General features: G+C 49.3%; 2 protein-coding genes across 2 annotated transcripts in view; both read right to left on the bottom strand.

Annotated features, from left to right (window-relative positions):
- Window positions 1-2,922: 2,922 nt before the first annotated feature.
- Window positions 2,923-4,402, bottom strand: DMRTA2 (DMRT like family A2; the record flags this gene model as incomplete). The annotated part of the gene is made up of 2 exons (XM_079535665.1): window positions 2,923-3,791; window positions 3,910-4,402. The coding sequence occupies 2 exons, from the start codon at window positions 4,400-4,402 to the stop codon at window positions 2,923-2,925; spliced, it is 1,362 nt and encodes a 453-aa protein (XP_079391791.1).
- Window positions 4,403-19,375: 14,973 nt separating this feature from the next.
- The window catches only part of FAF1 (Fas associated factor 1), a gene marked incomplete at both ends in the record, with an annotated part of 143,134 nt that continues 139,584 nt past the window's right edge, over window positions 19,376-22,925 (bottom strand). Inside the window, one exon of the mRNA XM_079536576.1 lies at window positions 19,376-19,459. Coding sequence (XP_079392702.1) covers window positions 19,376-19,459 — 84 coding nt within the window. The remainder of the gene's footprint in view (window positions 19,460-22,925) is intronic.

Here is a 22,925-nt window from a genome sequence, read left to right as displayed (position 1 = left end):
GGAACCCAGATGAAATGAGGTGGACATCGCAATGGTCCTTCATGTGTCTTCATGGACACTAAAAGCGGCAGCGAGCCGCGGAGCGGCCGCCGGGCTCCAGCAGAGCCGCTGCCGTCCGGGATGCACGGAGCCCCGGGGCCGCCCTCGGGCCGCGGAGCCGCTCCTCCTCGGGGTCCTCACCTGCTGTTCACATGGAGACATAGGAAATGCTTTCGGGTCGTCGTTGTTCTGGCACGGGGGTGATTTCTGCAGTTGCTATGAGGATGTTATGGCAGCACGGGTGGTGCCCTCTATTTAAGGACAGGCAGAGGTGTCCCTTCTCCCGGGGAACGTGACGAGTCGGTGTGCGGCACGGGTCCGAGCTACGTGCTCCCACCTCGGGAGCAGCCCGGGACAGAGACGCACCGCTGGGGGAAACGAAGGGGACGCGTCCCGCGGAGGTAGCGGGGTGAGGGGACGGGGAGAGCCGCTCCCAGCCCAGCTGGGCGCTGCACAGAGCCTCGGACGGAGCGCCGGGCAGAGCCGGAGGGAAGCGATCCCCGGCCCTCTTTACCCCTGCGTGGGGACGCGGCTTTGGCGCAGGGTGGGATAGGAACGGCCCCAGCGGCTCGGAGCTGCTGAGGGCGGCCTGCCGCGAACGGGCACCGAGCGGTTCATTTTAGGTGAAGGAATGTCATTTCGCTACTAAATGGTTAGTCTAATTTGATCTTTATTATGCTGTGGATTAGGGCTGATTCATATTAAACACTGCAGCAGTTCATGTAACTGCGGAACGTGTCTCGCTGTATGTACAGCCGCCTCCGTCCCTGAGACCGCCGGATTAAGATTTAATTAACAGCGAAGTTTACGAGCAGCCGCCGGCTCACAAATAATTGATAGGCGATTCCGCGGATTTTTATTCAAGTGACGGCATTTTATTTCACTCTGAAAGAGCGCTGAGTAGTTGATGGGTGCCAGAGGCTTCCTTATGCGGATTTCCAAACTCAAGGTTGTGGGATTTTTGCGATGCCCACAGGGAATGACACCCATTGGGACTCACCCCCTCCTCCTCCTCCCCCCGTATAAGAATTAATGGTTGTGATCCCCAGTTGCCGGCTCTACGAACCCGAGCCCAAGACACGGCAGTTCTGGTAACGCCCCACTCTGCCACCGCCACGGCCCTTTCTGAGAGCCGGGTTAAACCACCAGCCTCCAGCAGGGCTCGAACGTGGCTCTTTGCGGCCCGTTCATGGCGCTGAGCAAGGAAACTCATCCTACACTAAGTCAGCCGACCGACACAAAAAAAAAAAAAGCAAAGTTTATTCAGATGCTCAAAGTCCATCTTTTTTTTCTTTCTTTCTTTCCTTCTTTCTTTCTTTCCTTCTTTCTTTCCAGTCTAACTTAACCCCGGCGCTTTATAGCCAAACAGACAACTCCTTTTCCAATTAAAGTGGAATTAGGAAACTCAATCAAATTAGCTCACTATTAAAGCCCTTCTTTATTAAACCGTTTTATTGTAGTGATATTAAGTTTCCCCCGCCCTTGGAACACGACACTCCGCAAAGTTTCCCTCTCGTTATTGATTTGGCCGCTCCGAGACGGACGGGGGTCAGCAGTGTTTACCGAGGAGCGATCCGCACTATTGGCTGCTCGGAGGAACGCGAACACCGCGCCCAGCGCACGGGGCCGGCCGGGTTCCTTCCCATCGCCCCCCCCCCCCCCCCCCCCCCCCCCCCCGATCACCCCGGGGCTCTCCGCAATAAGCGGGGCCGCCCCTGCGCCCCTCCGTGTCATCGCGCAGCGGTAATTGCGGAGCTCTTTGCGAAGGGAGAGTGCCAACAGCGCGGCCGGGACGGGGCTTCCGTACCGATCGACTTGAGGAGCTTTGACAGCCTGAATTCCGCCGGCTCCGAACTCCTCCTGCGGGAGGGATCGTTGTCACGGGCCCGGCGCTCCCTGCCCTGTGGGGCAGGAGAGTCCTGGAGAGCAACCCGCACGCTATTGCAAGAAAAAATAAAATATTGTTAATAAATAATAGAAAACAAATCACGCACAGCCGGGGGCCGGAGGAGTGCTGCAAATCCACACGTCTGTTGTAACGGCACTTCGGCAATGTCAGATTGTCTGAAAATGACAAAAAATGAAAGTAGAATATCGGCAAAATAGTTCAGGTATTCGGGGAAATGTCCCGACTGAATGTGCACTGCCGGTTTTATTTCTGCGGGTGTGAATAAGAGCAGAACTGGAAAGAAACGCCTTTGACAATGCCAGGTGATAGGAAGTCACTCCCACCTGCACGTTGAGCTTTTATTTGTACATTTTCCGACAGCTTTCTGCTTTAACGATGAAAAACGTAATTAAACGCGTTTGTATAAATGTCAAATTCCTTTAAATACTGCGCTCGCCACATGCATTCCCCAAAGCACACCCTCACCGTCTGACAAAGCACTTCCACTTATACCTTTGATTTTTTAATAGAAAATAACATTTATTTCTATGAAATGGAAACACAGAGTTACCTGTTAGAACAGCAAGAATCGCTACAGTGGAACAAGAAAGCAATGTCCTTGAGATCACATATGGAGGAGGCAATCACCCACCGGCCTCTACGGGCAGCCACCACCGCTCCGTGTGTGCACGGCTCCGGGGCAGGATGGAGGGTGGTGCGGCAGCGTATTTTGGTCCGGAGACAGATTTCACCTCTACGCCGGGAAGCGTTACGACGCGCTGCTTAACCCTTAGCTTAACGTTAATACCGAGTTCACCTACGAGTTACATTAATAACTTAGATTTCCATTTTATAACATTATACACTTGCTAGTATACATATATATACGTACGTGCGGGGGGAGCGGGCGCCCACACCGCAGATATCCGTGCCTATGGCCATAAGCACGCAGCGGGACCCACGCCCCGACGCTCCCGCGCACACCTCGCGCCGCGCTATTGCTTCTCGGGGTTGTTGTTGACCATGGGCCCGTAGAGCCCCCCGGAGTACACCTGCTCCTTGTGCACGGCGGAGCGCTCCCGCATGAGGTCGCTGAAGGCGTAGTCCACGGGCGGGCGGAAGCCGAGCGCGGGCACGAGGCCGGCGGTGGAGTACGGGGCCATGAAAGCGAGGCCGCGGCCGTGCGCCGAGTAGGCGAGGCGCAGCGGGTTGAGTCCCAGCGGCGCGCCCAGCGGATAGGCGCCGGCTTCGGCCCCGAAGTGCGTGGCGTTGGGCTGCAGCGGGGAGAAGGCGGAGCGGCTGCCCAGCGCGCCGATGGCGGGGGCCATGGCGCCGGCGATCAGCGGGCGGTGGTGGGCGGTGGGAGCGGGCGGGAGACCCTGCAGAGCGCCGTCCCGAGCCCAGCTCTCCTCGGGGCCCTTCTCCGGGCCGCGGTTGTTGAGGATCTGCTCGATGGCCTGCACCACGTCCCCGCCGCAGCCCTGCAGCACCAGCTCCAGCACGCCGCGCCTGTGCGCCGGGAAGACGCGCGTCAGGATGTCGATGGGAGTCCGCTGCCGGCCGCCGGCCGAGGGTGACGGGTCCCGCTCGTCCTTGTCTGCCTCCGAGCCCGAGTCCGAGCCCAGCGGGCTGATGGAGCCCGGGCTCTCCTCGCCCTCCTTCGGCCCTTTGGAGACGGGCGAGCTGAGGAAGGACTCTCCGTCGCCGTTCTCCGAGCCCGAGCCGTGGCGGCCGTCCGGGGAAGAAGTGCCGGGCGCGGACTCCCCGTCGGGGGACGGCGGCTTCCCGCCCGCCTGCTGCGGGGTTGCGGCGCGGCCGGGCAGCAGCGTCTTGGGGAACAGCTCGAACTTCTGCACCTTGGGCTCTGCGGGGCGCGGGGGGAGAAGGGAGGGAGAGAGCGCGTCAGCGCGGCCGCCCGGGGGACGGAGCCCGGCCCGCAGCCCCCCGGCCCGCGGCCCCGTCCCCCCGCGGCGCGGCCTCACCTGAGGCGCCGGCGCCTCCCTCGCCGCCGGCCCCGGCGCAGACGGAGCCGAAGACCTCGTAGGCGGGCCGGGGAGGGATGATGCCGTTGGCGGCCGCCAGGGCCAAGCCCTCGGCGGTGCCGTAGAGCAGCTGCAGCTCGCGGGCCTCGTTCTCCTCCTGCGCCTGCTGCCGGCGCAGCGCCACCTGGGCGGCCATGACGCGCTGCCGCTCGGCGATCAGCGTGCACTTGGCGCACATGCAGTCCTTCCAGCGGCAGTACCGCTTGTGGCCCTTCAGCGCCGACACCACTCCGTGGTTGCGGCACCGCGCGCACTTCGGCGTCCGCGGGTACTTCTCGGCCGCCCGCAGCAGCAGCGGCGGGGCCCGCAGCAGGCTCCCGGCCACGCTCACCGGCAGGGTCGCCGCCGCCGCGGCCGCCGCCGCCGCCACTGAACTGGGGGGCACCGGGGGGGGCGCGGCGGGGACGCTGGGCAGCTCCGAACGCAGCTCCATCCCGGCACCCGCCGGCCGCGGCTCCCGCCGCGCGCCCGCCCGATACGGCCTCGGCGCGCCGACCCCGGCCGCTCAGCGCTGCCCCCCGCTCACCCGGCGGGGCGGCCCCGAGCGCATCCCGCCGCGGTCCCGCCCGGCTCCCCGCTCCCCGCTTTAGCTGCGGACACCCTCACGGCACGGCGGCACCTCCAACGACGCGATCTCGCCGACTAAAATCCAGCAGGAATTTAAAAAATGGTAAAAAAGAAAAAACAACAAAAACGCCCCACGAGCCGCCGCACCACGCCAGGCTCGGACCGCAGCCCCGGCCCGTCTCAGGCAGAGGAAGGCGGAGCCGGGACCCCCTGGTCGGGTCGGGTCGGGCCGGGCCGGCTCCGCTCTGTTCGGCCCCGCTCGGGACGCGTTCGCACCGCTCGGCGCGTGCGGCCCTGGCGGCCGGATCTGCCGGGAGAGCGGGAGACCGCGTTCGCCGCCGCGCCGCCACTCGCGCTATTGTTGCGCCCCGCGTTGCCATTAGGCAACATTTGACAACAATGTGGCGCCTGCTATTGGCCAGGGGCGGGAGGCGCCGCTCTGATTGGCCGCCCGACGGGCCCGCCGCGTCCGCCCGGCGGCTGCCAGAGCGCGCCGCGCCCGCGGAGAGTCGGGAGGGTCCGGGGGGAGCGCGGAGCAGGCGTGGGTGTGCGTGCGTGCGTGAGTGCGTGAGTGTAAAGTGTGCTCGATCGCTGCTACCTGAGTTCGATTTTTTTTCCCCTTTAATCCGGTTGAAAATGTAATCGCCTCGCCTACTGCTTGGGCTTCTTACATTTTTTTCCGAGTGTCGCTTGTCATAAGGGTGGGGGGGAAATACAGTGACAAGTCAGGCCGAGGTCTCCCTTCCACCTGGAGATCCTGTTCTGTAATAGAATCTAACGACAGCTCTCTCCGTCGATAGGGTATCTACCGACGCCCTTCTTTCTGTCTCACTTTCCCTCTCTTTTATCCCTTTTGCTCTTTCTCTGTTTCTCCCTTCTCTCTCTCCCTTTCGTTCTTTCGTTCTGTTTCTCTCTCCCCTTCATTCCAACCCCCCGCCCCGCAGCTGGATGCCGCAGCGCCCGCAGACCCGCAGTGCCGCATCCCTCAGTGCCCCGCCGTCCCCATGCCGTTCCGCGGGGCCCGGTGCCGAGCTCGGGCTGGGAGCGGTGCGCCTTCACCATTAACCACCATTAACAACCCCTAACCACCATTAACCACCATAAATCACCATGAACCACTCCACTTTGACGTCACCTCGCCGCTCGGGGAGGAGGTAACAGCACGGGAGGTTCGGCGGGTAACGTCGGCTCCCGCTGCCCGAGGGCTCGCACCTCCGCTTCCCACGGGACGCCTTCGGGCTCCGCGACATTTTTTTGCCCCTCGTTCCCAGCCCCGCAGCTCCTTCCCTAGAATGGGATCTGGCTGGGAGCTGCTCTGAGCCGCCCGGGGCCGCGCTGCCCACACGGAGCGGGCACGAGCGAAGCGCCTGGCCTCGCCTTGCCTTACTTGCTCTGCTTTGCTCTGCTTTGCTTTGCTTGCCTTACCGTGCCCTGCTTCTCTTCGCATCCCTTTCCCTTGCTTTCCCCCGCACCTTACCCCGCTGCCCCCGGCCCGCAGCCGCGCACTTTCCGCGGAGAGCTGCGGAGGGCCGCTGCAGGGATAGCAGCGCTCGGTGCCGCTCCGCTGCCCTTTCCCTTCTGTCACAGCCCGTGCTTACGAGAAGTACCTCTGCAAAGCAGCGCATCCCTCCAACTTTTGATATTTTTATTACACTTTCATCGTTCTCTTGCTGCTTTTTTCATTTCTCTTTACGAAATGAGCACTTTCCCACTGACTTTCTGTGTGTGCAGCTGCCGCCCGCACCCGTGATGTGGGTGTTATAACACCTTTATTTAACACAGCCGTGAAAATACCCGATGTAATTTTATTTGCAAACACTATTTTACCCTCTTGGGAAAATTTCTCCGCTCAACCAATTTCAGTGGGATTTCGTAGAACTCCATCAGGCAGATGAGGAACATTTAAAATATTGACTTGTGTCGGCTCAGTACGGAGAGAGAGCAGGAAAAAGTCCCCTCTTTCTCCCGACACTTTGCTGTGGTTTTGCTGTTATTTTACCGCAGATCCCGTTCCCCCCCGCTCTGCCGCAGCAGTCGGTGGCACCGGACGCGGTCCGTTCTCTTCCCACTTCTCTTTTCTTTCAGCTTCGCAATGAGCGAAAGAGCTGAGGTTTTCGTGCCGTTCACGGCGGTTATAAGTGATCTATTTTGGAAATAGCCACGGGGGAAAAAATAAGAAATAAAAGAAAGTCACGAAGCTGCTCAGCAGCTTGTGAGACGCCGCGATTGCTGCTGGAGCCTCACTCTAAGGTCAGATTGCAAACGGCGATGGGCTTTCAGCTTCGCGAGCACTGCGCGGCTCCTCCATCCCGGCAGCGCACCGCCCCGGGGCTGATGCACGCGGCGGTGCCGGTGTGAGCTCGGCACGGCGGAACGCAGCGCTCTGCGCTCGGACACTGTGGCGTCCTCCTCGCCTCCGTCCCAGGGCAGCCCTGCAGACACTCCCATCCCCAACGTTTCCCCGGGCGCGGGTTGGTTTGTCTTTGTTTGTTTGCTTTCAAATATTGCTCTTAGTACGAATGAAACACCGAAATACTCAACTGTTGTTTAGAAAAAATATGTATATTCATCGCAGGAATATAGACCACAGTCCTGGGACTCAGCAACGCCGCAGACGTCTGTCAGAGCTGCCCGGCTCCTCCACGACATTTTAACGGGTTCCCACGCCCTGCTCTCTCCGCAGCCCCAGGAAGGCTCCCGGCGGCAGGGCTGCCCCTTACCGGCCCGGCCTGCTTCCCGTCCCAGCGCGGCCCCAGACGACTCCCGAATCCCGCTGCCGCTTCCTCCCAGCCCCGGCCGCCCAAAGCGACGTTTCCAAACGGGTTTCAATTATTCTCGCCGCTTTCGTACAAAGTGTCCCGAACAAACACGAGCCCGGACCCTGACTGTCACTTTTCAGCGGTATTTTAACAGTAACCATTCCTTCCAACGCCTCGGGAGCTCTCACAATCCCCAGACCTGTGAAGCAGGACGAGCGGAGCGCACCTTTGGTTTTATTCGCACAAAACCCGCGTTGGCTGCGGGTCAGCCCGGACACAAAGCCGCGCTTTGGGGCGGTCGGGATTCCCTCAGCCGCGTCCCGGCCCGCAGCGCCGCGTGCGCGTGCAGAAGGGCCGCTGCCCCGCATCCCCTGACGAGGCACGGGGCGACGTCCGGGCACCCCTGGGGTCTGTCTCGAACCGCGGCCCCGAAACCCACAGCGCGGTTCGGCCGCGGCCCATTCGCGGGACGGCCGGAGGACGAGCGGTCCCGGCAGCGGCTGCGGAGCCGCGTGTCCCCTTCGTGATCCGCTGTGCCGGGTCTGGCAGCCTCCAGAACAGCGCTGCACAGCCTGACAGCTCGACACAACTCAACATGAGCTTTTTCATTCTTTTCTTTCTTTTTTTTTTTTTTGTTTTGTTTTGTTTTGTTTTGTTTTGTTTCTTTCCTCAGTCGGTAATTTAGTACATGTTTTCTGTTTTCCCGCTGTTTATTCCTCTCCTCGCTCCCGCTCGGTTTCCCCACAAACCCTCCCTGTGCACAGCAGCTCCGTGTAAAACTTGGAGAGGGCCGCACGCAGCGGTGCGGTCGCATCTTCCCCCAATTACAGCCGTAAAATCTTAATTAAAAAGAGCGCGGCCATTGGCTGCCGGGCCGGGAAGACAGACACGCACGGCCGGAAGCAGCCCAGAGAAATATAGTTCTCGATTCATGTATTTTCATCTCGTTCTTAGCGGAAGACGGTTTGTAAGTACCCGCTAATGTTGGTGCTCTCGAAGGTTTCAATTGTTCTAGGGGGTTTGCCATTGACTTTTTCATTATTTACCTACTGAATCAAAGTAAGCAAATGCCATCTGTTTCCCTGCTGCTATCATCTTCACTTTTAATTATCCGCCCAGCAGCCTAATAGAGATGATATTAAACTAAATCTTTTTGACATTAAAAGTAATTATCCCCAAACCAATATTACACGGATGGAAATTACCCTCCCCCAGCAGGAAGGACGCGCATTCCTCCCGGCCGCGCCGAGTCCCGGTCCCGGGCGGGGCGCTTCGGAGGGGGTCCCGTCGGCCCGGACTTCTCCTCTATCCGAAACATTATTAACTCCATTTCCCCGCTCCCAGTGGGGGAGGAAAAAGAGACGAGGGAGGGAGACTCGTGGAAGGGAATAAGCGGTAAATCGGGGCTCCACGTCGCCCCGCTCGGGCTGCTGACCCCAGCACGGAGCTTTCGGGCTCTACCAACACCCCTCCCTGCGCTTGCAGCCCGGAGGGAGCCGCTTCCGTCTCCCGACGGCGCAATTGGGGTCGGGGTGCTGCTGCCCAGGGCCGGTGTTACGGAACCGGGAGCGGCCCGCGCTCGGCAGTCCGAACACCGCCGCTTCCACGCGAACTGCGCCATTTCGCCTCCACTTGGCTTTAGCACGAGCCGGAGCCGTGTCCCCCATTTCCTTTAATATGTGCTAAACTGAGCTAATTTTAATTGCAAGTTTCAACTTTGCTAATTAAATAGAGTGGTCTAATTAAAAGTGACTAGGGAACAGTTTTAATTCAACCCTCTACTTAAAAAAAAAAAAAAAAAAAAAAAAAAAACCAACAAAAAAAACACAACACAATCCATTATGCAACAAATCCAGGGTAAGCCCTCCCTTTAAAAAAGCTACAGCCGATGGAGTTTTTACACCTTTTCACGCGCTGACAATGGGCAGACCTGACCCAACATATGTAGCGGCGGGGCCGACCCCGGCTCCCGGCGGGGCACTGCGCGGGGGCCGCTGGCTGCCGCCGCCCGCCCGAGCGCCGAGGCCGGGGCTGCGGGGCCGACCCGGCGGCGGAGGTTGGAGCGGCGGAGCCCCGAGACGGCAGGCCGGGATTTGGGAAAATCGGGCTCTTTACACGCTTCATCTCTTCACCAAGTGCTCATTAGGTTGTTAACCTCTGGTTCACATGAAAGGGGCATGTGATGAATCCCCTCCCGAACAAATGGGCGCATCCCCCTTCAGGCACTGAACAAAGCCCTTAAAATAACTGCACAAGAAAGCCTTTAGTTGTTACTCTAAAATTTCTTTTCTCTCGGCGCTTGTGCCCATCCACACGCACACATACGGACGGGAGAACGGCGCACGCAGCGAAGTTGTTCTCACCCCCTCAGCACCTCCACCCCGCGCGCCAGAGCAAAAACCCACAACCCGAGGTTGGGTCCCTCGGGGCTGCGGCTTCCCGGGGGAGAGGAAGGAGCGGCAGTGGGGTGCCGTGCGGGGTGGGACCCTTCTGTCTCCCTGCCGGCCCTGGCAGGGCGTTTGTCGCCGACTCGTTGCCAGCCGGCGGGGCGAACGGGAGCAGAGCTGCGCCCCGGCATTCCCCCAGCGGTTGCGTGGATTTTCGCCTCTTCGAGTCCATTCCTTCCCCACTCCCCCCACCCTCCCCTTCTCTCTCTTTTTATTTCCCAGCCCCTCGGGCACGGATTAAAGCGACAGACGATTCTCCCTTCGCACCTTATCGCCGGCTAAACGCGCTGTGCCGGGGGACTCCGCGCTCCCAGCACGGCCCGGAGCCCGCGGGGCTCTGCGGGGCTCCGCCGGGACGCGCGCGGGTGCCGCAGCCCCACGGGCACGGCGCGCAGGTAGCGGGCGGCGGCGGCGCGGGGCTGAGCCGGGGACGCTCCGCTCCGCTCCGGCACTTCGCCACGGGGCACTCCGCGAGCTTCATTAGCGAGGCTCTCGTCAGCTCGCTAACGATCCGAGGGCTTTTTAATGATATTTGATATTCCCCCTGCCCGTCCCCTAACTTCAAACACATGGTAAAAAGGACCGGCCGTTTTGTTTCAGGTAAAACGGAATGATTAAAATTCAGACCCCGTCCCACGCATCTGCTTCGCCTTTGCCAAATGAATTGAAGGCAGAGAGAAAAGCGATTTCATTGAGATCACAGATGGGGTGCAGGTTTTTGGAAGAAATTTGAGAAACACCATTGTCCCGAATCAAAACTCTGTGTCTCGCCCCACAAAGGGGGCTGCTTTAAGCCCCTCCGCTTCTATGGGGCTTGTTTTTTAAACTTTAAGTGCTCCGCACAATGAGCCGCCACCGAAATGTCACAACCGCTCTGATTCCGAGCGTGTCGAGCCGCAAAGCGTCGCGGGGAACGAAGGAGCGAGGCAGGGCGTAGCGAAGGGCCCCGCCGGCTGCTGCCCGGCCCAACCGCTCCGCTGCCCGAAAGGCGCGCTCAGCCTTCCGTTTTGATTCGCGGTGCTGACGGCTCCTCTCGGATTTGCCCGAGGATCCTCCCTCCCCACCCCGCCGCTCGTTGCCCCGGCAGCCCCGCAATCTCGGATGAATACGAGCCGCCTCGCGAGGGAGAGCTCCCCTTCCCGCCTCCCCACGAGGCAGCCCGAGGTGCGAGGCCGCGGTTCGCCTGCGGCTTTCCCTCATCCCGCCGTGTGCCGAGGGCTCCCCAGTCGCCGCTCCCCGCCCGAGAAGCGGTTTTCCCGCCCAGCGCTCTGTGAGGGCTCTGAGGGCGGAACCCTCGGCGCCCCTCGCGCCGGCAGGAGGCGGGAAGGCCGATCCCGGTAGCAAAGCGCGAGAGGCGCCGGGAAGCGTCCGGTCGGCGCAGAAAACACGGAAGGAAAGGGCGGCCCGAGGCTGCGGGAGGTGGGGGCACGGAGGTGGCATCGCAGGGTCCCGCAGCACCCCGCTCCTCAGCTCCACCACGTGCTGCCGGTGGACAGCGGCGGGAAAAACGGGGAGCGGTGACAGCTTCGTGTAGAAGCCCTAGCGGGCGCCTGCTAGCACCCGAATTACCCGAAAGGGCTGAATTCAGAAGACGCTGAACGACATCGTCACCACAGAAAGTAAAATCAAACAAAGCAGGCAAACCTGAAAAAGTTTTGTTCTGTTTTCCTTTTTTTTTTTTTTTTTTTCCTTCCGGGTGAAGAAAGGCACAGTTTACCCTGCGAGGTCTTCCGTGAACGCAGACAGCGCAAAGTGCAAAGAAAGCCTCCAGCGAGAGGCGGGCTGCGTGCGGGCTTTGCTCCCCTTCGTGGTGTGCAGCGCTGCAGCAGAGCCTTCGGTCCCCGAGATCACACGCTACGAACCTAGGGCTCGCGTTGAGAAGTTCCAGCAGCTCCTCGTTGAAATGTAATTTTCTCTCGTGTAATTACAGGTTTGGATAGTACCATTGTACAAGAACAGGACCTCTTTTTTCGTTGTTGATAACAATATATTCTCCAAGAATCATTTATTTCCCCTTCAGTTGAGAACATTTTTCCTGCAGTGGTTAAGCAATGATGTATACAAACACCACCACGTTGTACAGAGTGCATGAAGTCTTCGGTCTTAATCTGTTAAACTAATACGAATCCTACCACCTTTGTTAGGTCTTTTCCTTGGTGATATACATAAGCTGACAATCTTTTTTGTTGTTATTTTCCCTCACCTATTTGAAACAAGTGCATTGGCTGCAATTAGAAATAGCTGTGATTATGGTAACAGGAAGATTTTTAAAGAAAAGCCCAAATTACTCTTTGAGTTCTTTCAGTTCCACTTCCACCTTGCTATAGAATTCTCAGGAGCCAGCAATTTAAAAAAATAACCTTCATTTGTATCATGATTTTAACCATCTCTTCAAATAAGAGACCCATCAGAAACTGGAATTCTAAAGGGAAAGATCAAGCAACAATATTTCTGTAACAATGCTTTACTCTTCAGTAGCATTTTGACAGTACAATTTCCTTCCATATCACTCTGTTGACTGCTCTTCATTTGTGAGCTTGATTCTCGTCCTGCTGTGCCCAGCCCCTTTCACAAACCCAGGAGTGCGTAGATGCAGCAAAGTTAGTTTAATTGGTCTCCTAAGGAGAGAGCTCTGCTGATGGGAAATTATTTTACTACATCTTTGTAGTATTTGATAAATTTGACCTCAATGAATTAGGCACCAAATGGCCACTAGACTGGAATTAAATAGTGGTAACTTCGCTTCTTTGCTCAACAATTATTGCTGTTATTAGTAGCATTTTTGTTTCAACTAAAAAAAAAAAAGAAACAAAAAGTAGCAATATTGGATTTAGTTATGGTAATTGTACAGAAGGAAGTCAGTTTGATTCCAGAAGCAAACAGCTATGGGAGCTGAATAAACACTAATAAAAACAGGAAGGTGTTTCTTAAGCAAAATTGGGAGTTCTCAAGAGAAGAGGTTAAAGAGGTTAGAGTGTATCCTCTTCTGAATATGGTCCTTTTTGGTTGATATGAAATATATCTCCTGTACTGTGATTACCTCGTGAAAAGGAGGCAAATGTGATAAACTTTATCTGAAGGAAAAAAAACCCACCTTTGAAAACATCTAAAATACTGGTAGCAATGAAGGAATTTGGTATCTGCCACAGTATTTTGTCTGAGGAGTAAATGGCACGTTTGCCTTGAAATTGCTCATACCAAGAAGGGAAAGCTTTGCATCTACTAAGACTTTCCAGTTGAGAATACTTTGATGCTTTCAATTCACGTGCATAAAACATTCTTGCATGTGATCAGTGAACAACAGTAAACTGAAAGTTAAAATGAACTGCACAAATTTTACGAGGAACTGTGATCCTCTAAGTGCCAGTTCATTTCATTTTCCTGCTGCATTGCACGATACAGCAGCAGCCACACAATGCCCTGCTATTCTCCTTTGCCTAAATCACAAAGATGTAGGAGTATTTTTCAGTAAGTAAGAGCTCTCTGCATCTATCTGATTGTACTTACAGTAAAAACAAAACAAAACAAAAAAAGGTGAAGTAACACCTGAAGTCAAGCTGAAAAGATCCCTGGGTATTTGGAAACAGATCCCAAAATCATTTCAGTTCCTCCGCAGATGTCAGTTTATGACAGTGGTCCAAAAATCTCTTCTCTCTGTTGCCACCACTTCTAGGAAATGCTTCCTTTTCCTTACACAAACAAAGTTTGAATCAATCAGGGCACATAAAAAGGGCAAATGGATCTGACTAAATGGGAAATATTTCTATGTGCACATTAGAATGATAGTGAAACACTTAAAATGGCTTCAGCAGAACTTGAAGTTTCAAGCAAGTTTTCAATCTCAGTAAATTTTGGGAAGGCAAGATCAGGAATAGGATGTAGTTATGAATGCTACCAAGTGACACTAATGAAGACTGCAAGAATAGCTTAAATACAGTACTGAAGCAATAAAAATGACACCAAACACTTTCTGTGGTAAATGAAAATATATTCAAATTCAGTACTTTACTTAAAAGAAGAAAACCACCAGAATTAATTTTTCAATCAAAGAAAACTACATGAAGAGGAAGATACTAAAGGGAAATCAAATCGTCACAGTTAAAAGAATAAGTGTATTTGAAGATACTGTCCTAGATCTTCAGAATACATATATAATTAATTTGTAAAAGACTCTAGAATCTCACCCTTTCTCTTCCCCACCCCCCAAGCTGCAGTGATTGAGCCATATAAGCCAGCACAGGGAAGGATGCAACTGCAAGACAGACTCACATGAGGAGAAGGAAGAAACATGACCATTAACTTCTGGAACACACCAAAGCAAAACCAAACAACCTACAGACCTTGAGGAACTACCACCAAAGGTGTAAAAGATAATTAAAAATATCAGAAATAGGAAGCCTGCCAGAAAGATAATTGGACTCACATATTTTCAGGGTGTAAAAGGAGCACTTAATGAAAGTAGGGCAATTGCAGGAAAGATGAGCTAGTTGTCTGCAGTAACATTTACTGCAGTGGAAACATCTTTTCTTGAGAGAAATAAGAGAGTAGTAGCTGGAAGCAGAAAGCAGGGTTTAACAGCAAGAAGGGTTACCAGCAGTGTCCCCAGGGATCTTTGTAGGGACCTGTGTTATTTAAGGTGCTCATACAGCATCTGGGAAACGCTATCGGCAGTGTGGTGAAGGCATTAATGAATGATACAGACTCACTCAAGATGACTGGACCAAAAATGAATAGCACTGAACTGTGGAACGCTGTCACAGCACGGAGTTGGGAAAACGGGACACAAAATTCATTGCTAATAAGAACAGAATACTGATTTTGCTGACCAGTAGTTTTCTTTTTAGTACAAAAACTAATGAAGCCTACTTTTGTAACTAGCAGTTGAGTGGCATTTTAACTGAATTGTATGAAGGCTGCAGCACAACTTCAGCCCCTATTACACATATAAAGAATCCCCTGACTAAGGTACAAACTTCAGCTAGCAAAATCTTTATACCATTTGCTTTATTTGCTTGAAACTCAAGAGTGAATGCTAAATTTAAGGTACTGGCAAGGCATTCTAAAAGTATTTTGATATGCAGCAATCGTGTATTTGGGGAAGTCTGTATAGCCTTGACTCTACAGATGGGTGTCACTCCTAAAACAGATGTTAACATCTAAGACAGACATTGTAGGTTCTTTGTGGATATTTATGTGAAAAAGTGTAGTAGTAATCAGGGGCAAATAGAAAAAGGAATTATTGGAGAAGGAACTGGGAATAAAAGGATGTCACCAGTGTCACTAGGACAGCACATAAGCTCCTGATACAAGTCCTGTCTGTCCTGGAAGATGGCATAAAATTTATTCACTCAGTGCAGGACATATTAGAAATGATACAGGGAAGGCAAGAACATACAAATAGAGAATCATAGAATCATCTGAGTTGGAAGGGACTTTTAAAGGTCACCTACTCCAACTCCCTGCAATGAATGGGGACATCTACTGCTTGATGAGGTTGCTCAGAGCCCCACCCAGCCTGACCCTATACATGAAGCAGACACATTAACCCAGAGCTCCTCAAATTTAAAGGTGAGAGAACTACAAAGGTATAACAGATGTCTTCAAAATTATGAATGGTGTTGAACCAAACCCCAATTCTGCAAGGGTATCCATGAGTTTTTGCTCATGCCCACAATCTGTGTAACCCAACATAAATGAGTAGTGCAAACAGGAGCAGCAACATTCTGTGCTCCTCTCATCTTCACTCTCTGCTTCATCTTCTGCTTTCTGTTGGTACTGGTACGCACACACCAAGCAGTGGACTGCAATGAACAGTCTCTGGAAAAGGACTGCAGAGCCCATCCCAGGCAAGCACCTCAGCCACTCTCCTGAAACATCGGACTCCTGTTTGCATGCTCCCTCTAAACAAGCTTAAATAATTACATTGTTCGGCAGTCAAACAGCTCTGACAGCAGGGAGTCAGTTTGCACATTGGAAGCAGCCTGTGCTATAGCGGTCTTACAGCACTCTTCTGACACACTGAAGATTCAGGCTTGTTTCTCCCCAGGCCCATGCTGGCCACAATCTGCAAAAACTTCAGTGTCAAGTACTATTCAGTTAAAAACTTCAGGGGAGACTGATGGAAAAACCACCACTACTGAAATAAAGATGTGCCTTGTGCTGCCAGACGTTGGAACAAAGGACTTGATGCTTGTCTTGGCAGAAGGCCTCTGAGCTGTGGACCCCGAGTGGCACGAGGCACCCTGGGCTGGCACAGAGCAGGAACCCCCAGCGCCACTGCATAGCAGTGTCCATCAGACATCTCTACCTTTCACATTTCTGTCAGCCCATGTAACCATTTTCTGGTTCTGCCCGGCAGCGATTCTTCACATGTATTCTGAAAGGTTTTTGGTTTGATTCATTTTTTGTTGTGGACCTCATCTAGGGAACCTCAGTCTTACTCTGAATCATTTAAGGAGTCTGACCACAAGGCTCAATAAGGAAATGCTTCAGTCCTTCTGTGAATCCGGGTCACAATGATTTCGTTTTTCTCCACACACGGAAGAGTGAAATCATATGGTTTTTAGTAGAAATAGTACTGTAATTGAAAATTTATTTTAAATTTCTAACGTTACCAAGTACGTACAGTTTACGAAAGCCAAAGTCCTTTTCTGCTACATTAAAAAGAACAAACAGACCCCCAGCGTAGCTCCATTAGAAACTCCCTCGGCACTCTCACTAAATTGAAGAGTGCTCATGCAGAGAATACGTGACAAGCACCTGTGCTCTGCACGTTCTCTATTGGAATTTAGAACAGCAATGTCTACAGGCAGGAAGTTTCTTCAAAAGCCAAAGACAGCCCCAGCTTCACCATCATGCGCTGAAGGCCAATATCAAAAGCCAACACATCGTACAGGATTCCATTCATTAACAGTCATTCCTTTAGACTTAAAACTAACGCATTAATCACATTAATGATGATCCACTAATGTGAGGAACCTGGAGATAAAAAATGCAGAATCAGGGATAACTTCTGCAATGAAAGCGTTACAGTTTTAGGTTAATGCTGAATTAGAAAATTAGTCTGTAGAACGACGAGAGCATTAACCATGTCAGCAGAGCACATGAAGTGAATTCCATGGTTTAAGAGAGCAGAAAATGATGGCAGAGAATATTAACGTTTCTACACAGAAAATGGCTCGCACTGAGGATGTCATTTAGAGAGATGACTAGATGCCCGCTTCTTGAAATCAGTATTTAAGGACGAAAATCATAAATGCTTTATTTAAATTGAGTGATACACTTGTTTTGGCAGAATGCACCTTCTATACTGCTCCAGGCCTATGTACCAGAGGGCAGTAACACCACCACTTTCAACACTTCCAGTTAATTCTCACCACAACGTTTTGATAACGACAGTGTATTTTTCAATGTGAACAAAATAGGGGAAAAAAAGCCCTAAAACTTGTCTTAGAACAAAAAAGGCCTAACAGAACCTGGGAGCACTGACTTCAACACGTTCAACAAATATTCAAGTCACATTTGATAAATTTACAAAACTAGTATCAAAGTAAAGAATATAAAGTCAAAATACAGAAATAAAGTTGAACGAGAGAAAACAGCCCGCTGAGATCAAACAGAAGTTAAACAGAACAGGTTAACAGAAACAAGTTAGCTGAAAGGTTGCTTTTCTTCTGCAGCAATATTTCAACAACTCCTTTCCTCAACAGCAGCTCAGAAAGAAGACAAAAGAAAAAAAGATATGCATCACTTTAAAATCCTCCTGTATGTGTTACTGTGATTGTTTGTAGAAACAGCGCCACCCCAATTTGCAACCTATGCTAATGTCATATTTAATAAACGGTGGATCTTTTACCAAGAAAACAGAAATTGAGAACAAAGCATCTGCATTCAGGCTTCCATTACACATACATTTATCTTTCTATTGGCTATGAATTCTTTTATTTGTGAACTGCAAATGGTTAAGATTCACTTACACTTCCAAACCTTTTGTTTGTCACAGATAATTCATTTCTAAAAGTGTCTGATGTAGCACTCACTAATTACAGAATTACAAAAGGTAGAATAAGGCTTTCCCCTGCTCCAAAATTTATATTTTTGGTAAAGGTAACAATATATGAGCTTCACTAACACCCTAATAATAGGCATACATATAACTTTATATCACCATCCTTCCAAAGAAAAGACTAAAGACTAGAAGATGTATGCAGTTGGTCTTTGCTTAGTATGAAATTTCCAAAACAGAACTCCTGCTACGATAAGCACTGTGTATTACATAGAAACACGTGGAAAACAATGTGCCAGGCACTACCAAACAAGTTTGGTTAGTAGATGACAATTCTGCAGTGCTATGTTGCACTATCCTGGAAGTCCAGATTTAAAAACAAAACAAAAACAAACAAAACCCCCCCAAACCAAGCTGTTTTGATGCACATTTGGCATTAAGTGTACTTTCTGATTTTAGACCAAGTATGTTTGTTCCATGGTTGAGGAATTTAAAGTACCAGATTTCTCCTCATTGGACAGCAGGTAGCTGGTGCATACATTTCAGACAACGGATCTCGGATTTCTTCAATTTGAGATGGGATCAGCAATCTACTGCTAAAACATCCAAAGTGTGCAATAGTAAGGCAGATTTCTTACTACACCGTCTCTTGAGATACTGATTGTTTGATGGAACAAACAAGGTGCTTTAGAACAACAGAGTAATAGGATACAAACAAGCCCAGAATGAAGGAAAACCGCCAAAATGGGAACTGCCATTCCTTTCTCAACGGGAAATAAAGAACTTTTGTATCTGGTATTTGAAAGGTTTTTAACAGCTGATATTCAATAACAGCTGATTCCTGAAGTGTTGGCAAGATACCAGCTTTCTGGTCCTGGCCATTTCTAATGTTATTTAAATATTCACATCATGCAATAAGCAGTTTCACACACTGCAATGTAATGGAAAATACTTCCTAAATGAATCAGAACTGAGACCCAAAGCAGAACCAGTAAATAAATACCTCGCATATATGTCAAACTATATTCTTCAAACAAAACCTTACATCTTATCAAAGAAGTCAGAAAGTACTAACAAAAATTATATGCCTTCTACCATAATACTGTTAAATTTCCATGGCTGAGAATGTCCTGTTATTTTTTTTTTCTGCCTTTTAAATTAGGTGACAAAGTAGAAATTCAAACACAGAGATAAAATGCATATATATGAGAGCACTGGCTCAGCGAGATATCAAATATACAGCATTCTAGTGTCAAAAGTACAGGCAGAAATGTCCAAGATTTCTTGGTGAAAAAGGGGCATTTGAGGAGTAAAAATTCTACTTAACAATCACTCACATTTTAACAGTGCATTAATTATAACAAAAGCTGGATGATAAGTGAGCAACATAGTCATAACGTTCAGTGTTCACAGCAGAATTTCATCCTCTGCTCATTTAAACGAGGTTGGAACATACACTCATGTACGTGGAACTTTACGTAGCTACGTTATTTCAAATTCCTGCAAGAGGCAAAGTTGTGACATTAAGTTGAGTTGGATGATAGTACAAGATGGCGTCGATGAAGCGTTCCTCTTGATGCTGTGCCTCTGGCTTGTCGAAAGATGATCAGTCCTACAATCTTGTCTGATTATTCTTTTGCCTCTAAGAAAAGGGTTTCTTGAGGGTACAGTTTTACCTCCAGTAATGATTTATTTGGATCCAGCTGGGTCACCTGTAAAGGCGAGAACGAAAAGATACATGTAAGTAAACTATTTTTAATTCCTTATCTTCACAGTTGAGATTTTTTAATATAAGAAATCTGCCAGTCACAGTGGAAGGTGTCAGCACTAATTCCCAGAATATGGTGGAGAAATGAGCAGAACTGACACGAAATCCACTGAACACCACGTCCAGTGCAAGGCAGGCAGTAAAAGCGCTCCGCAGTAAGCAGAAGGGAGAGAGCAGGACCTTCCTCCTTCCACTGGGAGCAAGATGCTACATCAGCTCACCATCTGGCAGAACTGCATCTCTGCCCAACTACTACAGTGTATATATATCATGCATGCATATGTGTGAGTGGAATATGTCTACATATCATTTACATTTACACAGTTACATGCATACATTCATGTTATAGGATTGTTTACTGGAGTCTTGACTTCTCGTCGCATTTATAAAGGTATGCAGACCATGCAGGAAGGAACACAGCAGAATTCCAGTGAGAGATCATAGTGTTATGCTATGGGTATAAAGGCAAATCCACACTCACAGGCGTTTTTCCTGGAGTTAAGTTTGTTTATACCATTTCACGCCACTGCTTTCTAAAATTATTCTTTGGAAAAAAAAATCAGCCTCGATCAAACAACATATTATGAGTTAATATAAGAAATTATAAATGTAATATTTTTCTTAAATGCATAATTTACCACTCCTGTTACCAAGTAACAGAAACAGTACTGTGCCTTTTCTCTTCCCCTCCCAAAACAGACAAATTTAAAATATATTTGTATCTCACTTGTTTCACTGGATAACTGCACTCGCTTAAATAATGAATTACCTTTAAAGAGCCTATCACTTCCTAAGTCCATTAAAATCGACACAATTTCACCTTTCTGACTGCAATAGAATTTAAATCATACATATATGAGACAGATGCATATATACATATCTGATATATACATCAGATGCATCTCATTAATTAGTTTTCCTAAGCAGGGACATATTTTCTTACACTTCTAGTAGTGTGGGGAGCTATTGCTAAGTGGCTGAAGAGAAAAATAATTTGCAAAAACACCAGAGTCAATTTTAGATTCCTATTATCTACAGTCCAATTATGCATTCCTGCAGAGGTGCCGCTTAAATTATTGAAAGGTTAATATCTTAGAAAGCAAATCTGTTATGTAAAAAACAGCCAAAGTAGTGCATTTAAGTTTGTGATTACAGAAGTATGCTAATTAAGTATCTTGTTGCATTTTTTGATGCTTTAGTATTCTACTACAGTCCACTGCGCTCCAACACAGAAAGGGAGGCAAACAGGAGTCTCTGCAATTCACTGCACATAATGTATCGAGCACCTGGAAAAAAAAAAGCAATTCTCCTTTTCAGGTAAAGCCATTATTTAATTAGATCTCTCTGCTTTAAAACCCTGCAACCTCTTCCTGCAGGAAAAAGCAGGAGAGAACAAAAACAAATCTTCCCTACATTTGATGAAAAAACACTGAAAAGCAAACGCAGGCAATGAAAACAATATTCCAGACTGTAAGCTTATGGAAAATAATTATTCATTATTAGTATTTTTATTTCTATTTTTAAAATTACTATTTGTATCCTAATTCAAGGTCCCTATCCTAATCTGAACCCTCAGGTTTGCAAACTTCAAGTACTTCAAATTTTAACAGCGTGTGCTGCTCTTTCCTCAAAGACCTTAAGCTCAGAAGGTTGGTTAAAAGCACTGTGGAGTACCTGCAGCAAAAGGACTGTGCAGATTTTCACCATAATTTCAGTGTGCTGCTCAATTCACTGAGGGACAGCAGAGTTTGCAAATGTTTACACCATTACCCAATTAACTAACAATATGGCTCATGCATCTGTCAACAAACAAAGCTGTTGTTGCTTTGTTTTAGCTCCTTGGCATTTTCTGTTCATATAGGTCGCCATTGTACTTAATTATCACACCATAACCCTTCTGCAGCTTCTACTTTGTTATTTGTGGTTTGTAAACATGATGTTCACTACAAAGAATAGCAGCCTTATTAGTGAATCCACCTCCTACCAAAATAAATGGTTTCTCTTGTAAACATATGAAATGTAAGACCCAAGATGCTTTGAAAGTATTTTTGAATAGACTTAGAAACCAAAGAATTATGCATAATAAAGATTAAAGAGCTGTAACCCACAAAGATGTGTCCAGTGCAGCACATTAATAAATTATATTAAGTACATTTATGTGGGTTATTTCACAACACAAAGAATTAAAATATTGTCGTATTTAAATTTGTGTACTTTGCTTCATCAGCATCAGGACACATTTTGGAGCCCATTTCAGTGCTGAGACTTTGCTCTCATGTCACTGCACCGTGTTCTGCTCTAAAGAGCTCTGCACGTTACCTAAGTTATACTGTCTATAAGCTCCACACTTGTATTACTTAAAGATTTATTGCATATTATTGACAATTATGCAGGAAATAATTTAAGCACGTATTTATATATTTAATCTCATTTGCTCCTATTGAACTCACTCATAACATAGGTACCCATAATGCCCAACTACATGGCTTCTTGATCATGGTTACAAAATAAATTGAGTTAAGCACTCTGCACTTGCTAATCAAATACCAAAAGCTTAACGTTTCTCTGTATTTTAAAGTCCCACAGTGTTTGTCTTACTAACAATCACCTACATGCATTTTTAGAGTCTGCACACAACTCCCATGGTGAGAGCAGTGAGTGAGGCACATGTACTTAAAACACGCATTTTATGGTTTTATTAAGTTGAATTCTTAGCATTGTATTATAATGAAAAGTAAAATAAAAGCCCCAGAAATGGGGTTCCAAATTTGCATAGTGAGGGGGGCGGCAAAGGAAAGGCACAAGGCTGAGATGCTAAGAGTACATTAAGTGACAGCAAAATGGCTAAATATTCAAGCACAAGGATTCTGTAGAATAACACGTATATGCATTTAGCACTGACTCAAAGCCAAAGCCAAAGCAAACAGTATGTTAGGAGTTTTCATTTTTAGGCAAACGACTTTCTACACAGACTGTGACACTCTTCAGGGGAAGGTTTCCTAGCAAGGTGCCCAGAGGTGGTAACAGGACCTTATTTCTGTCAGTGCTGCACCTTGCAATCAAGCTATAGAACATTTCAAAGTACATTTCAGTTGGTAAAACAGCATTTTTCTTCCATCTGTGGATACGGTTTTATAGGGCCTTATGCTTTTGTGCACTAGAGCTAAGGTTTAATCCAAGCTTTTAATTCCAAGAGCTTCACTATATAACTTGTGCTGGACTGGTGCACAGGAAATGCGTTATTGCAACAGGCATTTTTAAAATTAATTCTGTGGTAATTATTTCAACTAAGCACAAAGTAGCTGGCTTGAAGTACTTCTGCAGCACTTTGAAGTTTGATATACAACTATGCAAACCACCAAAGGATAGCTGCGCTAATTTCTGTGTTTCTCTTGAAGAACATAGTAACT

The sequence above is a fragment of the Tetrao urogallus genome (assembly GCF_951394365.1).
Source record: "Tetrao urogallus genome assembly, chromosome: 5".
Taxonomy (NCBI): Eukaryota; Metazoa; Chordata; class Aves; order Galliformes; family Phasianidae; genus Tetrao; species Tetrao urogallus.
This window is presented reverse-complemented; position numbering and strand designations above follow the sequence as displayed.